The sequence below is a fragment of the Ruditapes philippinarum genome, unplaced genomic scaffold (genome assembly GCF_026571515.1).
Source record: "Ruditapes philippinarum isolate M1 unplaced genomic scaffold, ASM2657151v2 ctg1514_1_1_1_1, whole genome shotgun sequence".
Lineage (NCBI taxonomy): Eukaryota > Metazoa > Mollusca > Bivalvia > Venerida > Veneridae > Ruditapes > Ruditapes philippinarum.
In genome coordinates, this window is record NW_026863436.1 from 81,616 (window position 1) to 101,325 (window position 19,710).

At 28.7% G+C, this 19,710-nt stretch overlaps 1 protein-coding gene across 3 annotated transcripts in view; it reads left to right on the forward strand.

The window, feature by feature from the left end:
- Positions 1-3,312: 3,312 nt before the first annotated feature.
- LOC132722108 (glutamate receptor 1-like) overlaps positions 3,313-19,710 on the forward strand; it is a 38,610-nt gene continuing 22,212 nt past the window's right edge. For 2 of the 3 annotated variants that reach the window (XM_060706542.1, XM_060706541.1), the window contains exon 1: positions 3,314-3,742. In XM_060706542.1, coding sequence (XP_060562525.1) covers positions 3,637-3,742 — 106 coding nt within the window. In that variant the 5' untranslated portion in view covers positions 3,314-3,636. Of the gene's footprint in view, positions 3,743-19,710 lie in introns of all 3 variants that reach the window. The other variant, XM_060706540.1, reaches the window with a different exon arrangement.

The following is a 19,710-nucleotide window of genomic DNA, read 5'->3' on the forward strand; positions in this document are numbered from 1 at the left end:
AACAGCGAAAAAAGTCCTTATCTTATTTCTTTCTATTATATTTCATTGGGCAGACATATATATTGTCGGATCATTTTTCATGTTTTCTTCAATACGTTTTTGAAAAGCAAAAATTCCTTGATGACAATAGAAACAAAAAAGAAAGGTTAAACTCTTATATTCGGTTTTTTATATTCTTTTAATGACAAAATGAAATCATCTCTCCTCTGAAAAGACCTCTTTATGGCGCAGGCCTAGCAACAACTTAAGAATTTATTTCAACGATTTAAAATGAACACAAAACGATAAAGACGAATCACGTTTTATTCGCAAAGGGCTTTCTTCATTTGGGTCAGACTTTCAATGGTTTGGAGCAGATTTCGTTCAAAATGCCAATTACATGTTCTCGACATAAAGAAATCTATGTAGATTATTTGCATAATGACATATGACAAATTCAGGCAAATCGCATTCCCTTGAGGATTGTTGAACTGAAAGTAGAGACAAATAAAAGTCCGGTATGTGTGACTTCCACTTTGGAACAGTCAGACGATATCTGACACAATGGATGAGAAATAAAAGATATTGTTGTAAATATTGATCATAAGTGTATAATTTAAAAGCTAAACATCTAGTGCAAAGAATTGTTGTTTAATTTTTTCAACATATTACTAGTCTCCCAAAATGATTGTATGGTGAGAATAAGGTTTTAAAATGCCTTAAAGGTGAAAGGAAATAAATCATTGCAAAAAAAACACGGATAGAAATCTACTTAAAATAGCTGCATATCATTTTATCCGGGACATGTTATTCTGTTCATGTACAATAGTCATGTGTTTTATCTAACAAGGATTTCTTATATTATAATTATATTATAATTCTTTCGAGAATATACCATACTAGTATGGAAGCAATATGATTTTAATGTTTTATTTTATAAAAAAAACATATTTCATAAGCTATAGTTTTATACCCTTTAACAAATATAAAGCATATTTAAATTGAAATTGAAAGAAGTTCGATTATTGCTAAATATGTTCTCAATGTGACTAGCAAATTGCATATTCCACAGCAACAAACCGTGCCATCTTTACATCTAAACAGCATTCTCATTGAACCTACAAATGTTACACCCCTTTTTCTTATCATCATATTAATATCTATATTGTTATACACTTTAAAGAATTGATAGATGACATATCTGTTAAATCTTCATAAGCATCGAAGTAATTAATTTTGCATAGCATCAGTAAAATGCAATATGCCGTTTGATGTTGTTTACAAATCTTATTAATTTTTTATTCCTACATACTAAGAGCTTCATTGTGTGGCTTAAAATTCTTATCTGGGACTAATCTCACGAAAAATTACAATGCAAAAGGCATTGTATTAAAAGGAGAAGGAAAACAACGTCTTAGATTAATCTTTCCATTAGAAATTGTCTGAGTGCTTAATATTCCAATTATTTTAAGTGGTAATTATGTTTTCGTTTACTGTGATTACATGTAGTACAGTGTAATATGTGTGTAAGGAAAATTTAACATTTTAAATTAATATTATATAAACGATATCTCTTTTTGTACAAAATAGTCCATTCGGCATGACGGATGTTAATCTGCGTCCTATGTATTGATTGAGGTGCATAACCTGTGTACGGAAACTGTACTGTTACATAATGCTTGCATTCCCTAACACCAACACAAAATTTAGTTCTAAATTCATTTAAACCACAATCAAAATTAATATAAGTGTGATCTTAAAAGACAAATGTTGCTTGAAAAGACATACATTCATCAGTATGTATGCGTATATAAATTTAAAGTCAAATTGAAAAAAAAGAACAATATAGATTTTTTATTGAAATAAGGTACAAGTGTGTGTGCATATAATCACGTAAGCATAAACACAAAAATGCTCAAGGTGTTACATGCTAGATTTTAATATAGTCACAATAAAATCGGTTTACTTTAGTTTCATATTATAGGGCATTCGGTATAAAAGTAAAAACAAACATCAAAGGTTGTCAAATTAACACATATATTACAGAAACAACAGTAATCTGTGGATTGGTCAAATCATGTAATTAAAACTATTTCAAATTAATCCAGTCAAATGTCGCAATAAGGGTTTAATCTGAATTATAAAGATTTTTTTCGATAGCTTTTAAACCCATTGGCCTGTTTGTGGCAACTGAATCTACACATGTGAAAAATGCAAAGAAAGACAGATTATGGTCTGTACTTTTCGCTTTTTACTCAGTACATAAAACAGAAGGAAATAGCTTCGTTCAGATTTTACAAACAAGCTCCTGCATCGTGGTAAGGGTGAATAACAAGATCGTAACGGATAGTGCATAATTTATAGGCTTGTGCATGCATATTTTGTTTGCATTTGTTAGAGTCTATTGTCTGAATACAACAGATGTATGATATCATAGATGTATACAGATAAGCAATAAATCGTCAATAAAATGAGTCAATGCAGAACCTATTCTTTTGAAGTCACACACAGTACGATAGCAGAATGAATATTGAAATTATATAGACGATGAAAAGAAAAAGAATACTCCAGAATTACAAGAAATATGGCAATAACAAATGATACTAAAAATTTCCTTTTTTTATATTTGTGATAATCATGATTATTATGATGATCATGGTGGTAATAATAACGTTGCATCTATAATAAAAATTATAGTAATGATGATAGATATATTAAAATTAATGATTAAATTACTAATTACAATAATTATAGATCTTATTACAATAATAACAATATTGCCAAGAAAAAAAGAAAGAAAGGATTGCAAAATGATAATGATTTGAATAATCAAATTATAAACTTCAGATATTTTTTTTTTACTTTTTACTTTTTATTTATTATTTTTACTAAGTCGATTTTCATTCTAACCTGTTATATGTGCTACATGTAGGCAACAAAGTTGCATAATTTGTTTTACTTTTTATACTGTAGAAATGATTGTTTTGAACATTTGGCCTAATGACTTAGTTATGTACCTAGATTTCTTATTGTTCATCAGTGAAAGAGCTGCTAACAAATAAGTGTTATATTATTTGAATACAAAATAATAATTAAAATGCAAAACTTTATAAACGTCATTGTTTTCACTTAATAATTCTTCGTTCAAACTTTTCGTGCTATGTAAAAATTACAGTAAATAGCTATATATATTAATTTACAAATATAATTATTCTATAACGTTATAGCTTTACACTAAACGTGTCTATTTTACTATCAGCGCTTAAAGTATTATAATGCTTTAATACCGATCCGGTCTATCGACCATTGGAAAGCCAATTGCATGACTCTACTGCATACCTTTTCTATTGACTAAAGTATAGAGAACCACTCTCTGTTATAACATGGCATACAAAAAATCAGCGAGAATCGCTATAAAACGCTGAACATCATGTTTAGGGTAATTTTCGTATTGTTTTCTAACAGATATTGGTGACCGTAAATTTAACAGGTTTTTTTGTACTGTTAATTGGATTTCTGAGTACACATATTGATGGTTCATCAAATGAAGTGCCGGATAATATGACGTCATTAAAATAAGCGCGACGGAGATTAAATGAGTATAAAAAGAGCATGCGACAGATAATTTATTCATTAAATAATGATACAGAATGAAAAATGAAAAGCATGGCGGATAACGGATATGGTGAAATGGTATTTGTTCTCCTTCTTATGGGTGTTTTGACAACACGTGCTGCGCAGAATAACTTTGAACTAAATGTTGGTAAGTGTTTTTTTTTGTATCTATGTGTTTTATTTTGTTATACATGTTATAGTTATTAAATTACAAATGGAAAATGTATATACCTATGCAGACTTGATTTATCTATGTTATGTTATTTTTTCATATTAAAAACATTGCATTTCTTGATATAAAAGCACTTAACTTAGTCCTTTTCTTCGCGATTTACTTTGCTTTTAGAATAAATCACTATTCAATGAATTCTCTTCATTTTGAGTACTACATATGAATTGAAATTAAAATTATAAGCTTAAGAAAGATAAGTGTGAATGATATAGCTATTAATGATCCGATTCAGACAAATTTACATAGCAAGATAAATCGTTTGGTTGATTTAATAATAAAACACGGCGGAAACACTTGAAATAAGCATGTCTGATATGCTTTTTATCGAACAGGATACATTCATTGTATGATATAAAACTATTAATTACCTTGACTGATTTTGAAAATGTGTTTTAATGTTATGAAAAAGGCGATGCTATTTGTTACAAGTGTTAAGGATGATGATCAAGTTGATATAGCACTTGTAAAAGGTGTTGATAAAAACTAATTATTACAGTAAGATCATATTTAAATGATAAGTAAATGGTATTATCGTATTTGATGAACCCTTTGATGCAAACATTCACTTAAAAATGTGGTTCCATAACGTTCAACTTTCAGAGCGTGTATTCAAATAGTTATAGCGGGTTTCTCCAGCCAAATTGTACAAAATAAAATGTAATTTAAGAAATAATTATTATAATGCAATCATTATTTCTTTCCCGGTTGTTTCAATGTTTAGCAATTATAGCTATTGTTGGCAACATTGAATATATGTATTTATGTGGTACAAATGTGTGGTGCAAACCGATTTTTGTCCCTGTGCTTTTGTTTTAATCTATAAGTAATGTTGATATAATAATTTTCAATACTACATTCAATATATTTTTTTCTGCGAGTTTATTATCAAAGGGAAGTAACCTCTGTAAATCGCTTTTATTGAATAGAATTTTTGTCTGGACGAAAATTATATGAAATAAATAACTGTTATGAATTGTGCAATGGTGTCTTAAATCATGTTTGTATATGAACATTTAAATAACCTTCTTAAGATGAAAGCCTTCATTTCCTTTGATTGTTTAGGGAAAATATATTCTCTAAAATACGAAAACGTAGATTGCTCAATGAAGTAATAAAGCAGGCAAATTCAAATACACAGTAAATAATGGATGATCTATAAGTGTGATAAAAGATGCGTAAAATCCTTTTAACACTTTATAACAGTACCAGAAAACTCTTCTTGAATAACTAGCATCTTGTTGTATTTTATCTATTGGATGAAATAACGTATAGATGTTGTTTGTAATGGAAGTAATGTAGAAATGATTAAAAATTATTGGCAGTTAAAAAAGAATTAATATGTTTATAGCAATGTCCATATCATACTTTTGTTGGGGGATTATTTCTAAAATATTGGCAATAAGGGTTAAAAATCTACAAACACTGACAATATACAATAATATCATTGATAACAACATTATATCTACACTGGTATCATGTAAATTCAAGAGAAAATGCAAATTTAAAGGAAAATGCATGTTAAAATGATTGCTGCACGTTCCTGTACACTGGGAAAATTCACGCCTAATATAAGTCAATGTACACAAGGAAATGCTTGCTTTATGTAAGTTCATGTAAAAAGAGTAAATGCGATTATGATATTATGATTTATAGATCCACTCGTATTGTAAAGTACAAGGGAAAATACACGCTCAATGTCAGTGAATGGGCAAATACACGTTTTATCTATACTTAGAGTTGATATCTAAATCATTGATGAAATAAATGATAAAGCGTTGGAAACATGCCATTTAATTTCAGTGCAGTTTTCAAGCTGTTACTTACAAGCAAAAACATGGTTTGAATATAAGTGCATATTGTTTGCGTATTTTTTTTTTTAATTGTTTGTATTGAATAACAAGTGTTATTTTTGAATAAACAAAAATATTCAAATGCAAATAAAGTTGATATAAAATAAACTAGATATGACATTGGGGTTGCATGGTTAATGCTATTGTATTGATTGATGTTAATTATGATATTGTTATGTACATAAAAACCAGCTTCATCTAATAAGCCTATTGGTACAGTATTGATTTACAATGACAAGTCTCGGAGATGAAGCCAATGTAAATAGAATATGATAAACTACCACCCTTGATTATCTAGTGTTTGAAAAATTATCTTCATATTATACCATACCATACCACCTGCAAGTTCCCATGCGGTTTCTTGTTGAATCGGGATAACTCCTTTTTATTAAGAATACAACAAAAATGAATTCAGGAACATAAATAAATGCTGTTGAGAAAATATTTCCGATTAAAAATTCATAATTTCCATTATAGCTAGATTTTTATACTGTCTAAAAAAAGAAAATATAGTTTATTAAATTCAGATGTTGTGTTTGTTTTGAATACGAATCAATGTGTGGACAATTTGTTGTCTTTATAGCTCAACAGATCATCAATGGTATTAGATGTGTTCTATTATAGATATAATAGATTTTACTACATTTCTCTCTACGTTTTGTTCTTGAGATAGTTGTCACTCGATTTGAATATGGTAGCAATAGTGTTAGATGACATATGAATCATAATAATGATGAGATCAAACTAAAAAATAAAGGTTTAAAAGGAAATAGAGTTTGATAAGTATTAGGAATACCAATGAACTGAATATATAATTATAACAAAATGTCTAATAAAACTAGTCTTAACTATGAAGCATCATAACATATAATGATAGTTAAATACACAATAACTGTATTGTTGTATCTTCTTGAGTGTTTTCTTTTCAATTACACTCTTTAAAATTATTTAGAAAAGTTAGGATTGTACCTCTAGGGTAGCTCTGCACAATACATAATTATAATCAAATACCATTATAAAAGTAGCATTTTCATATTGAAGTTAAATGTCTTCAAACATTAGTTAATAATATCCGACAGATATAAGTTAAATCGTAAAAATATTTTTTTACAAAAAATCAAAAATAAATTTCTATGGGGTTTGCAATAACTAAATCAAAATTATCAATGAAATAGAAGGTGGGAAACATTTTTACGAAATAACTATTTTAAGATAAACACCTTGCTATCACACCAGTAATAAAGACGGGGGGGGGGATTATACACACTGCAATAAAGCCATAACCTCAGGCACAATCACTTCTGCGTCCATTGTAAATGTAATAACATGGCGATATTGCATCTTGCCTGATCTTACATAAGCATGAAATAAAATCAATGTTGAAAAATAGCAATGTGTTTAAATATCTTGTTTATCCATATAATGACACTTAAACGCAACTAAACTGTTTGTTTGTGTTTAATGTATACTAACAGAATGCATACTTACAGAAATGCATTGACCAAGTGACATAATTCCACACTGTGAAGAAAGACGATTTGATAACTATTAAACATTTTGTTACTTAAACTGGAATACTGATATCTTTGAGAAGAGCGTATGTCTTTAAAAAGAGATGTTTTCATGTGAAGTGAGCAAATGCAGTTCCGTTTGTAATTAAAAATAAATCTTATCTGGAAATTTCTTGTTAAAGTAGGTTTATTAAATACAGTCGAGCTATTTTCAACTTTTAAAATTTTCATTTGCAATTAAAACGGCTATTTTACTTTATGGCAAGCGTTATATACGGTTATTAAAACAATTTAAAAAGTATACTCATAAATGTAATTAAGTTACAAAATAATGTTTGTGATATCCTTGAAATATTTTTTGTTTTCGTTTAATGTAGTTTAACGTATATATATAAATGTTTTGTGTATAAAGTATATATGAAAAAACAAATGCTTCTACAGATGTGAGTGGTATCTTATCATCGAACATGAGCATTTTAAAAATAGCTCGTAACCCTTGATAGCAAACAGTAAAATGAATGAATTTACTGCGTAGAAACATATCCTAAGATCTCGTGAGAAATTAATTAACTGTTCAATATTACCATAGAGTAAATATGACAATAATGTGGCATAAAAATGTATTCTTGACAAGTTTATGAGGATTTTTCCCCCCATCCAATCAAATCGATGGTAAGCATTTAAGATTTATAGATCCGTCTATAGTAAATTACTACATTTAGTAGAATTCAAAGTACCTGATAACAATGATTTGAATATTATGCAGTTACTTTTTGCATAACCCTCTCCAGCTTAGATTTTTCTTTTCGAAAATTTACAGCAGAAAGTAGCAAAGTAGACTGACAAATATTACAGAGATATTCTTGTCTCATAAATATATTATGATTTTGGCAAACATTAATATGGTTAAATCATTTATATGAATGACCGTATTGTCAAATTAGATGGAATTTATAAAAGCTTGAATATATTGTTCTTCAAATTTGATGTTGCTTTTTCTATTCTATTTCAATAAAATGTATATTGTGATCTGTTATTGCAGATTGTCAATTATTCATACATTTGTATATTATCAATTATTTATACATTTGATATGCTTATGTCCGCTCTTTATCATTGTTATTTCCCTAGAGAGATTGCCTTACATTTTGTGGCATTCATCTCTGGGACATTTCAATGTTGTCTTGAGGTTAGCACTACGTGTACAGTAATTTATGAATGACAACATTATTATATTTCATGCTCTTATTCAGCTAATATTCTCCGTATTTTCCTATACAACATTGTAAACTGCAAGGAATATAATGTATCCATGTAAAGTGTTGTAAATAGATATAAATTTTAGGTGCGTTGGTGTAGAAAAATGTACGGTTCGAGTACAGATGCGCTGAAATATTACACGAACGCCGATAGGCATGATTGTCTAATTTTTACAAAGCATTTGAACGATAGATAATACATTGTTTTACTACTACGCAATAGTTATTAATATAAAATTCCATTCTGACCAGAATGTTTATATAATAGAGGGTAGATAAAATGTGTTGAAATACATAGAGCGTATTAGTAATTTTCTTGGCGCCTTTACGTTTATTGGTGTCATATTGGACGTCATATAATATGTAAGCAATTATTTTATATGTCGTCTAGCGTGTAATAACGCACTCGACTGCCGTATCTGTTTAATAGGACTCGTTAGAATTGACGATATAAGTATCCTAAAACCATATAATTATGTACAAAGATTAAAATTTTGTGCCGTTACAGTCCTGTACAATGACATTTTTAGATATACATGTATTTTTAGTGTTCTAATGCTGAATTTATGATAATACCTAGACTGAAAGAGGAAGTAGGTGGAACAGGCAAAGGTCGTGACATTTCAAAATTTAGATCTGTGTAATCTAATATGGAGTTCAAACAGGGCTTGATATAAATTACACTTTTAGAACTTGTTAAATGGACTGACTGTCGAGATAAAAGTATGGGAAAATCGGCCTAAAAGCAGACAGTCTAATTAATTGTAATTATATTCATTGAAGAATTGTATGAACGATTTCTGATGTTTTAGAAAATATAAATATATCTTCGTATTTGGCTTTTTGTAGAAGTTGTTAGTTACTTAACTAATCGGTAAAAAGCCAAGACCAATATAATTATCTCCTATATCAAAACGTTTTGCTGAAACGTATGCACAAAAATGCATATACTGACATAAAATTTTCAAACGCAAAGAGGGTTTGCTTTTTTGATTATTACTGATAAAATAATTGTTAATAAAAGATATTTTATATGCATCAATTGAATCAATTAATTGCAAGGAGTGAACATTGTAGTTTGTATTCGATTCCGCGTGAATAAATAATTCATTACGTTGTAGCCACATATTGCGTAATTTATCTTATAAAAGGAATAAATTGAAAACAGCTGAGGCATGCTCGAACTTTTGATTTGTTAGTACAATTTATCTATTTAGACATATCGATCTTGAACACGGAGGAAAACGTCAAATCTAACGCCTCACTTAATCGTTCCACTTAGCAATAATATAGTTTGTATCTTTTTAGAAAATGTATTTTAGATATATGTTAATTGTAAATGTGAACACTCAATTCTGGTTAAACAAAACTATACCTTATGTTTATGTCAGAGCGTCTATTTTTTATAATTTAGTATACATCAAAGAGAACATGGGACATTCCTTGTGTGGAATATGAAAGCTGAAACGCATATTATTTTATCGCTAATGTCAACATGTAACATGTAAACGTATTGGTTTTGTGTTTCAAATATAACTGCTTTAATTGACTAAAACATACAATGAATTGATTAAAAAAAATCTCTTCAATAGTATGATTATAAATACACTTACGTCATATCCAATATATTGAGTCTTAATTAAATATCTGCAAAGTTGAATACACCATATAATCTATATTGAAGTAACTTTAACAGAGACCATGTAAAGCAATTATCATTTTAATGAAACTGACTATTTGGCTAACTTAAATCATACAAATTCACAACCAACTGAGCCAAAGCTTACATCAACGAACTAACGTAAAGGAGAATTTCAGATTATTATTCAAACTGTTGATAGCATGGCTAAAGCTTTTAAATTCTAACTTATTAGAAAGAAAAGAAAACTACCTGGAAACATCATGGACATATAGTTGACCTAGACATAATGATTACTTTGACGAGTCCAAACGTTGTATTTGTTTTCATAATGAAAATTCCGCTTTCGACAGGGTCATATTTACAGAATAATCTCAAATTACATTAATGAAAAGATCAGGTATTGTTTCATGAATAGCCAGTTGCGTCCATTCATGGCATCAATTATTTCATACATGAAGCTTTTGATTCATAAATCAAAAGTAGATCAATACTTTCTAATGTAACTATGAAAGGAATTGTTATAATAAATGGAAAACAACTAAAATGTTGCAGAAAAAAATATGTTTTTATACCTGAGTTAAAAACTAAGAACAATTAAAGGTACAAACATAAACCAAACGACAAAAACTAAACAAGGCAATTTGGCAAGTTTGTATATTTTATAAGTAGTTAAATCAAGATGTTATTCTCGTTTATTAGGTATATTGTTGCATATTTTTTGCAAAGATATTTTCAAGACAAGTTGCCTCATGAAATCTATATTAGTAAACCTCACAGTTTAGTAGTCAGAGCAACAGATCAGTTATTCATATTTGTAAATTGTTGATGTTTCGCAGCTCGTAAATTCTTGCATTATGTAAACAACCTTATAATTAATTCTTCCAAGGTGTTATGTATAATGTAAATACATTTTGTTAACATCCCTATAGAAATGAATTTATCAATTCTGTGGAAACATTAATGATATGTTAATGTAAGTCTGATGATGGCTTATGGAAAGCATATATTTAGATGTTATTTCAAAATTACATTAAAAACTTTTAAAGGTAGTTTTCGTAGTCTCATTTCTTTGGATAACCATGTTTATGTTATTCAGACAATGCGTTTTATTGCCTCGTGATTGTTTCTCTTTATAAGTGAATATTATTATAATGAAACAATCGTGTTATCTTTATACCAGTGTATATTTCAATATTTATATTTTACTTTAACTGTGTTTAATCAAATAACTGAATTTCAATCGAATTAGATCACCTTCCCTTCGATTTCACAAACTTAAAACTAAAAGAAACTTGATTAAATTTTCAAGATTTATTATAGGTCATACTAAGCGATGTGATCAAAATAATCAATTTGAAAACACAATCTATGATTGCCATGTAAGAGATTTTAATCTTAAATTACAAATGTTGCAATATTAACCCCATGGTGAAGATAAATACAGATACATTCAATAGCCATTTACATCCTTGTAATGAAATTGTTCGTTTTTTGCTTGCAAGGTAGGCTCATGTATTATTCACAACAATATGTTAGTAGATTTAATAAAATAAATTAAAAAACAATTGTAAAATCATGTATGTTTACAAAACAATGCAGCAAAATGTTAAATGTCATTAAATTACACGGCTTACATTCGTAATGTCGTATAATAATTGTGTTATATGTTTAAACCGAGATTCGTCTGCTTTATTGCAGACTGTGATGTTTTATTTAAACATTTGTAACCTTATACAATACATTTACTATTTATATAAAATAACTAAATAAATGAAGTTGACGAGTCTTTCGACCTTGATGCTATTGATATTTTGTAGGTAAATATTAGCAATAGATCAGCACATGTGTCTTTTATTTGTACTTAACCTTTAGAATATGTGATTAAATAAATGAGCTACTTGCTTGTACCTATGCTATGTGCAGAAAACGCATTTTTTGCAAATTTAAAAAGATAAATGTTTGACTGGCACAAACATATCGCTTTATTGCTTAAAAACTTTTGAATAAAGTAATTAAAACTAAACAATTGTATAGTTACATGCTTCAAGTCAAATGAGTTATCTCAAACAAGAAACATTCGCTGAAGACAAAATTTATTTCTATATTGATAAATGAGCCAATGTTCTTAACAATATTGACATATGTCTTGCATACATTCATTGAGCAATTTTCCAGCCGAATATTGCGCAATTTGTCTTATAAAGAAATAAATGGAAAACAGCTGAGGCATGCTCGACCTTTTGATCTGTTTGGATTATTTATTATTCAGACTAGTCTAGTCGAACCCAAAGGAAAAGCAAATGAACAAAACATAACGCCTCACTTAATCCTTCCACTTTGCAATTATAGGAATTTGCCTCTCTTTTCAGATGCTTATATAAAAATGTCAATTGCTAAAACTGGAGGTGTACAGTCAATTTGATTTAACAACAATATTTTCTATTGTCACTTTGTTTACTAATAAGCTAAGCAGAACAGTACTTGTAACTATCACGCCCGTCAACAAGATTTTAACATAGTGATGTAAAAAGACTTCAGTTTGTTGTTCAGATAGAACTGTCCCCATTGACTAAGACAGACAAAGGGTTAGTTACATGTATGTAGAATTATTCAATATTTAAGCTGTTTTTGCGCGAACCTTAAATCTAAATTAAAATATGTCAGACAATTGAACTCGTTCTTAAAATAAGCTAAATTATACAAACATGCATCCAATTTAATTATTCGTTTTAGATAAAAAGAATTAGCGTAATTGTAGATGATTTTAATACTTTATGTCATTGTTAAAGCTTTTATTGTAAATAATTTCTCACTCATAAAATAGAAAAGCTGCTTGAAAACATCATAGACAGACCAGGTTGCAGTTAGTGTAATATATAATTTGGCTGTTCTAAACGTCATATTTGTCTTCAAAATATCAATACCGCATCTGCCGTGGTCATTTTTACAGAACAGACTCGAATTACCTTTCTAAGAGAATCCAGCCTTTTTTTTCTGAAAACCTAGTTGTATCTTTCCATTATATCAACCATTACATGCGTTAAGCTGAGTGAGGTCACAATAAGATCAATAGCCCCCACATAGAAGCTATAAATTCAGCTTTTGTTTTCTTACGACCCAAAGACATCTGAACTCTTTTACAAAACAAGTGTATATTTACATTCAACTAAAACTCGATTGGCAACATGCATCATTTAAAATGCTATCAAAGTGGAGTAGGTGTACCTATACACATATAATTGAGGAACATTTTACCCCAACTAATACACATCAGTAACAACCTGCGGTTTTGTCAGCTGTTTTGAGATACAGACCATTAAGTAATCATTTATTCATGGTGATAAATTAATAATGCTCGTAATTTCTTCCATTATGTAAACAACCAATGGAATTAATTATTTTCAAGCTGTTATCAATATTGTTAATTCTTTGTGTAAACAGTACTACATAATTTATCAATTCTGCGGCTGCATTGCTAATGTTTATAAACGACAGTTGATTGTTTCAGTTAAGCGAAATTACCTTTTCAACTTTATTACATTTTCAAAAGAATTGTTTCAGCGAGTAGGGTTAAGACATAATCGTGTTTGTGTTAGTAAGACAATCCGTGTCCTTGTCTTTTTATCCGATGATTCAATTCAATTCAATATGTTAATGAGCATATGACATTATTTACAATGTTCCTTACCCACATGTATAAACATGTAAGGTAGTGACATTTATTACATAAGAAAATCAATATTAAAAATTCACATTTAATAACCAATGAATGAATATGACATGTATGAGATAAATCTAAAAATATTCAATCTTTCAAATCACTCTTAATACAATATCCATTCTTAGTTCCAGAACGTTTAATCAGAGAACGGTATTCTTATCAGATCAGGTTACAACAAAATGAACACAAACAAATCCACATGATTAAATTTTCTAGATTTATTACAGGCCATATTGCGCGACGTGAACACTATTACAACACAATCTATGATTGCCACAAGAAATTCATTCAATCTTTCCATTCTCTTAATACAAAAAAATCATTTCTTAAATTTGCAACGATTTTAATCCAAGAGAACGGTATTCATTATCAGATTTAGTTTACAAACAAAAGAACACAAAAAAATCCACATAGATTAATTTCTAAAGAATACACTCAACGGGGCCATTATTCCAGTGAAAACTTTAAACAACAACAATCTATGTTTGTCAGGAACAAGGGATTTTTAATGCTTGAACAATAGAACTTTACATTCTTTTCTCTTAGAAAAAAACAAATCAAATAATTAATTAAAAAAAGAACAACAACTGAAGATAGATATTTATATACTTGTCTTATAGACTTCAGACGGCATCTTGTCTATAAAACGTTTTAGTATGTTCACGGATTAAAGGGAGCTTATTTTGAGTATATTATGTGTTTATTTTTAATGAACATTTCTATGGTGTTAAGTCAGACTAGTAGGCTAATTCTGAAAAGCTTATGTTTTGAAAAAGTTGCATTACTAAATGATGTACTTACATAATGTAATAACAATATAAGCTCATGAACATATGGCGGATTTATTAGAATCCTGTGTTTGTTTGCATACATACACTAAAACAGTAAACAATGCCATGAAAGTTTAGCTAGAGGAGTATGGCTGTTATTGTTTTGCTTTCTATTGATTTAAAACATGCTAAGGCCATGACGTAACAAAATTGCATGTAATAAAATGTAATCTAAAAAGTTTTCAGAGTTATTTGGCAACATTTATTTATATTGATATGTAGTGAGTTTCAATAGTGTCACATATATATTTATATCTTAAATTGATCAGAAATACGAGTTTGCATGACTATTTTAGTATATTTCTGCCAACAGTTAAACACTTAATTACCAAGATAATTTTCTAACTAAGTACATGCACATTATCAACTAACTGGTTAGTTACCATGTAAATGAGATGAATAATAGATATTTATCAGATTGACTAGAATTATTTTCTTTTAAATAGTTCAATGTCGAATAAAATATATTCCAGTAACTTCGAAAACTACTTGAAATTACCATATGGTACATTTAGAGATGACATAAACATCTTATCTTTTTTAACGGTGTCAAAATATGTCTACTGCTGATAGCAGTTCAAGTTAACTGAACGCGCACGCTATTGACATGCCATGCTAAAACTGTTCAGGTTGTATTTAGTTTGCCTTTCAACTCCTATACGTTAAATTACGTCAAATATGTAACACAACCGACTTTGAGAAAAATATATACTACAGACTAAAGACCGATTTCATTCAGCATTTAATTAGCAATTATTCTATAAAAAAAAAACAGTTATTGAAATTGTCGCTATCTTAAATCAAATAAAAGTCCAAGAAGAATGATTCAAACCCATGTAAAAACAGAGAAAAATACCAATAGCACATGTTTTATAATTCATGATGCATTGACTGCCGTTAATTATGACATTGTTATGAACGTAACAACCACTTCATTTAATAAGTTTATTTATAAAATATTGATTTACAATGACTACTGTGTGAGATTATGCCAATGCAAATAGAACTTGATTAGCTTAATTCTTTGAGTATTTTTTTTCCTAAATTACCTGCATTGTATATCATCACTCTCATACCTTCCATCGATTCCTTTTTACGTATGACCTTTTGTTCACATTCCATCTTTTGTGCTTAAGAATAAAAATAAGCATGTTTAATACAATTTATTTGATACAATATTTATAACATTCGTGCTAACTCTCCATATTGCCTTTAAATAGACCAGGTTAAAGAAGCGAGTCTGGCTTTGAATGATCTTATCTGCTTTATTTACCAATCAGCGTAATTTAATCATAGTCGTACTAATTTTATCAAAGTTTACGTTTATTTTATATTTGGGTTAGTAAGAAAATGGTTTTTGTTTCTTTCTAAACAGAAAAGATAAATCGAAACAAATTCGCATACATACATGTACATACGACAAACAGTTATTGAATACGTTTAAAATATGTGCAGGGATGCAGCAGTTGTTTACATAAAGCCAAATGTTTAAAGATAAAGTGGGTTAAACTTTGCCCTTCCTATATGACATCTCACGTAATAATCATTAAATATTTGCTTAATTAATATCATTAAAAGGGATGAGATAAGATAAGAATTATAAAATTATAAATACAGTGACTTCATACATGTATTTATTCCACTTACGTAACCAATTGATGTTGAATGGCCCGAGTCCTAATCAGGTAGAACAGAAAAGCATATAAGTATAAATTATGATACTTAATAGTAAATAAATATTACACTGTGTAATACAAATATTACATAATGTATTTTATACAACAAATCTGCAAACAAGATTCTACAACTGCATAGTTCGCTGACAAAAAAAAATGATAGGGCTACTTAAACTGCGTGAAATAGTCATTGCAAAGTATTCAATATGCATTATATTTTGATTGCATGTATAAAACCGCATATTTTAAAATCAGACATTTTTATTTTTGACTTTGAGTAGGAAGTATTTCTTGAAATGAGAGTCACTGGATACACAATATTCAAGGTTTGACAAATGCTTATTACAAGATGAATACAAAACGCTTTTAGATATTAACAAACTGTCGATTTATCAATTTCAGCTTATAAAGTCACAATTATCGGGCATTATATAACGTTATTGCACATTTGTTTTGAAACCATACATTCATAGAAAGCAGGTGAATTAGCTTCATAAAATAGACGGGAAGGAATCTAACAAAAGGCAATAAAATCATATCTTGAGGCACACTCTCCTCTATTTCCATCAACAGTGTAATAAGGTATTAATATTAAATCTGGCCTGACTCTTTATTGGGACATTGAGCAATTATTTGACATTTATATAAACATATGTCATAGGTTATATATTGCTCAAATGATACTTGTTATCTTAATCATAATTGTATTTGCTAATATAGAGAAACAAGTATAAAATGGAACCGTGAAATATAATATCATTTAATATACAATAAATACAGAAAATTGTATAACTGCCTCTACTTAATTCAGCCTAAATTGACCGATAAAATTTGAATTTCTCATAGATCAACTGGTGCTCTTAAACAAAGATATGCAAAAGATTATTAAGATATATCCTTCGAAATTAATTAAAAAATCGTATGTTGGTGATATCCTTATTTAAACTTGATTGAAAAGCCTTTTCAACGCTTACTTTAATATTTTGATCATTATTTCACAATTTGAATAATTATTCTGGGAAAACGGAGTGAGCAAATGATCTGACATTTTACACACAAGTTATTGGTCTAGACCTATATCAAAATGAGTTGGCTCAATCAAACCGAGCCTGTAATGCCGTGTTGGGCTTTCTTTAGGGATTCTGGTTTTCCCTGTTCTATTAATTTGAAAAGAATATTTCTAGTCCTGTTAAAAAATGAGTCCTTTTAAATTATATAAAAAATAATGGTTCTTTCTTTCAATTATCCTGTTACACTGCACTGTTAAAATAAATGTATGTTAGATTAGAGAGACAATCTTTAATACCTGTCATGAGAATCAACCTTTATATAATTCAAACAACTTTAAATAATTGTTTGTATCTACTTTTCATGAACATTTTCATCAGATATGACTTTATACCCTTTTATAAATATTATTCAGCTGTGGTAATACATGAAAACATAAGCATTGTTTGCCTTTTTAGTAGATATTAAACATGTCAGCAAAAATTTCAGTGGCTGCAAAGTATTCGTTTCAGCGCTGACTGTAACTTTAGTAATAATCAATAAAATACTATTTCAAAGTGTAACCGAACTGTTTTTAGCTACATTGGACGTTTTGTAAATGGCATATAAACTATTTTTTGAACGTACTGGTTCATTTCCATACTTAAGATACATTTTCCGTAACTCACGAATTTCATATTATTACGTCATACTGAGATTCATAAGATTTATAGCAAAATACATGAACCATACATGACCTGTCGATATTAAAGGATGTTTTATCTATTTGAACCAATCGCTCTCAGGCACATAGGGAAAAAGTTCATTTGTAGAACATAATGCCTGACCAAAATTACCCTTTTAGCAATAATTATAGTCTTTGTCGTTGTTCCAATGTTTGCTATAAATATGTCAACGATTCACATATTTTGTAACATACCATTTATAAACGGTGACACGTGCAAGGTAAAATTGTTTTCTTTTATCATTGTAAATTAATTTCCATTTTGTTAATCATCCGTCGTATCGCATTGTCGTAATGCGATTGCGCATGTCGTACCGTATGTCAGTTAGAATGACGTGCGTTGACATGCAATAGAAACATATATCATCATCATCATCATCATCATCATCTTCTTCTTCATCATCATCATCATCATCATCATCATCATCATCATCATCATCATCATTATTATTTTATTATTATTATTATTATTATTATTATTATTATTATTATTATCATTATCGTTATCGTTGTTATTATTATTATTGCTGTTGTTGTTGTTGTTGTTGTTGAGGTTATTGTTATTATTATTATTATTATTATTAATTAAAGGTATCAATAGCCAGGTTCCATAATAACTGGTAACCTGCCTCTTTAACATTTCATTTATTATATATATACATGAAAAGTTTGCGTTCATGATAACTTTTCTACTTTCAACGTACTAATTTACACCACAGTGTCAAGTTACTTTTGTCAATAAAGTTAGCTTTGTTTAGTAAAATTTCTGTTTCAATTAGATTGCATCAAAAGTCGGATCTGGTTCATTGACCAATAATCCTATTTACTTATTTATAAAAATTAACCTGATTTGTAAGCACTCTCCATATGCTTTATATCTTACACTGACAAACAAAACAAACTAAACAATACTTCACCTTGCAATTTGTTATGACATAGATTCAATTGAAAGCGCACATATAAATGATAGTATTAATTTTCTAATGCCTTATTTTCTGATTACGGCGGCCTGGATTAAATTTATTTAAACATCGAGAACTTAGGCAGATATTGCACACTATAATTTGACATGGTGTGTTAATGTTTACTCGCCAGAATTTCCGTGGCATTTGTGATTATGAGCTGTTTATTAAATACATACTAAATTACGTTTCTTTATAGTTGTTAACATTTCGTAAAACGTCAATTCTGACATTATGTTCACAACCCTTTATAATTAATGACTTCCTTATTTTATTCATACAAATATATAAATACAAAAAATAACTAAAGCTATTACAATAAAATTATAACGGAATTCTTTTTTTTAACTTGTTAACCTTTGCTATTATAATGGGAAAAGACCTACCTCTTAAAAAGCAAAGTCGACTGGTCTTAAAATTGCAAAGTTCAATATGTTCATGAAGAACATTGACTCACCAGTCCATATCTTCTTAAAACTACATTATCTTGATTTTAAGACAACATTAACTTGACAATTAAACATATGTTAAACAAATCTGACCTGATAGTCTAACATTTGTTATAGAAACCATTAACTGAATAATGCCATATTATTCCATACAAGGCAACACTCAGTGATACATTGTTAAAGTAAAATTCTACAAACTTGAATCTCAGACCGTCACACAAACGTATATTAGGTTATCTGTTAACAGAATTA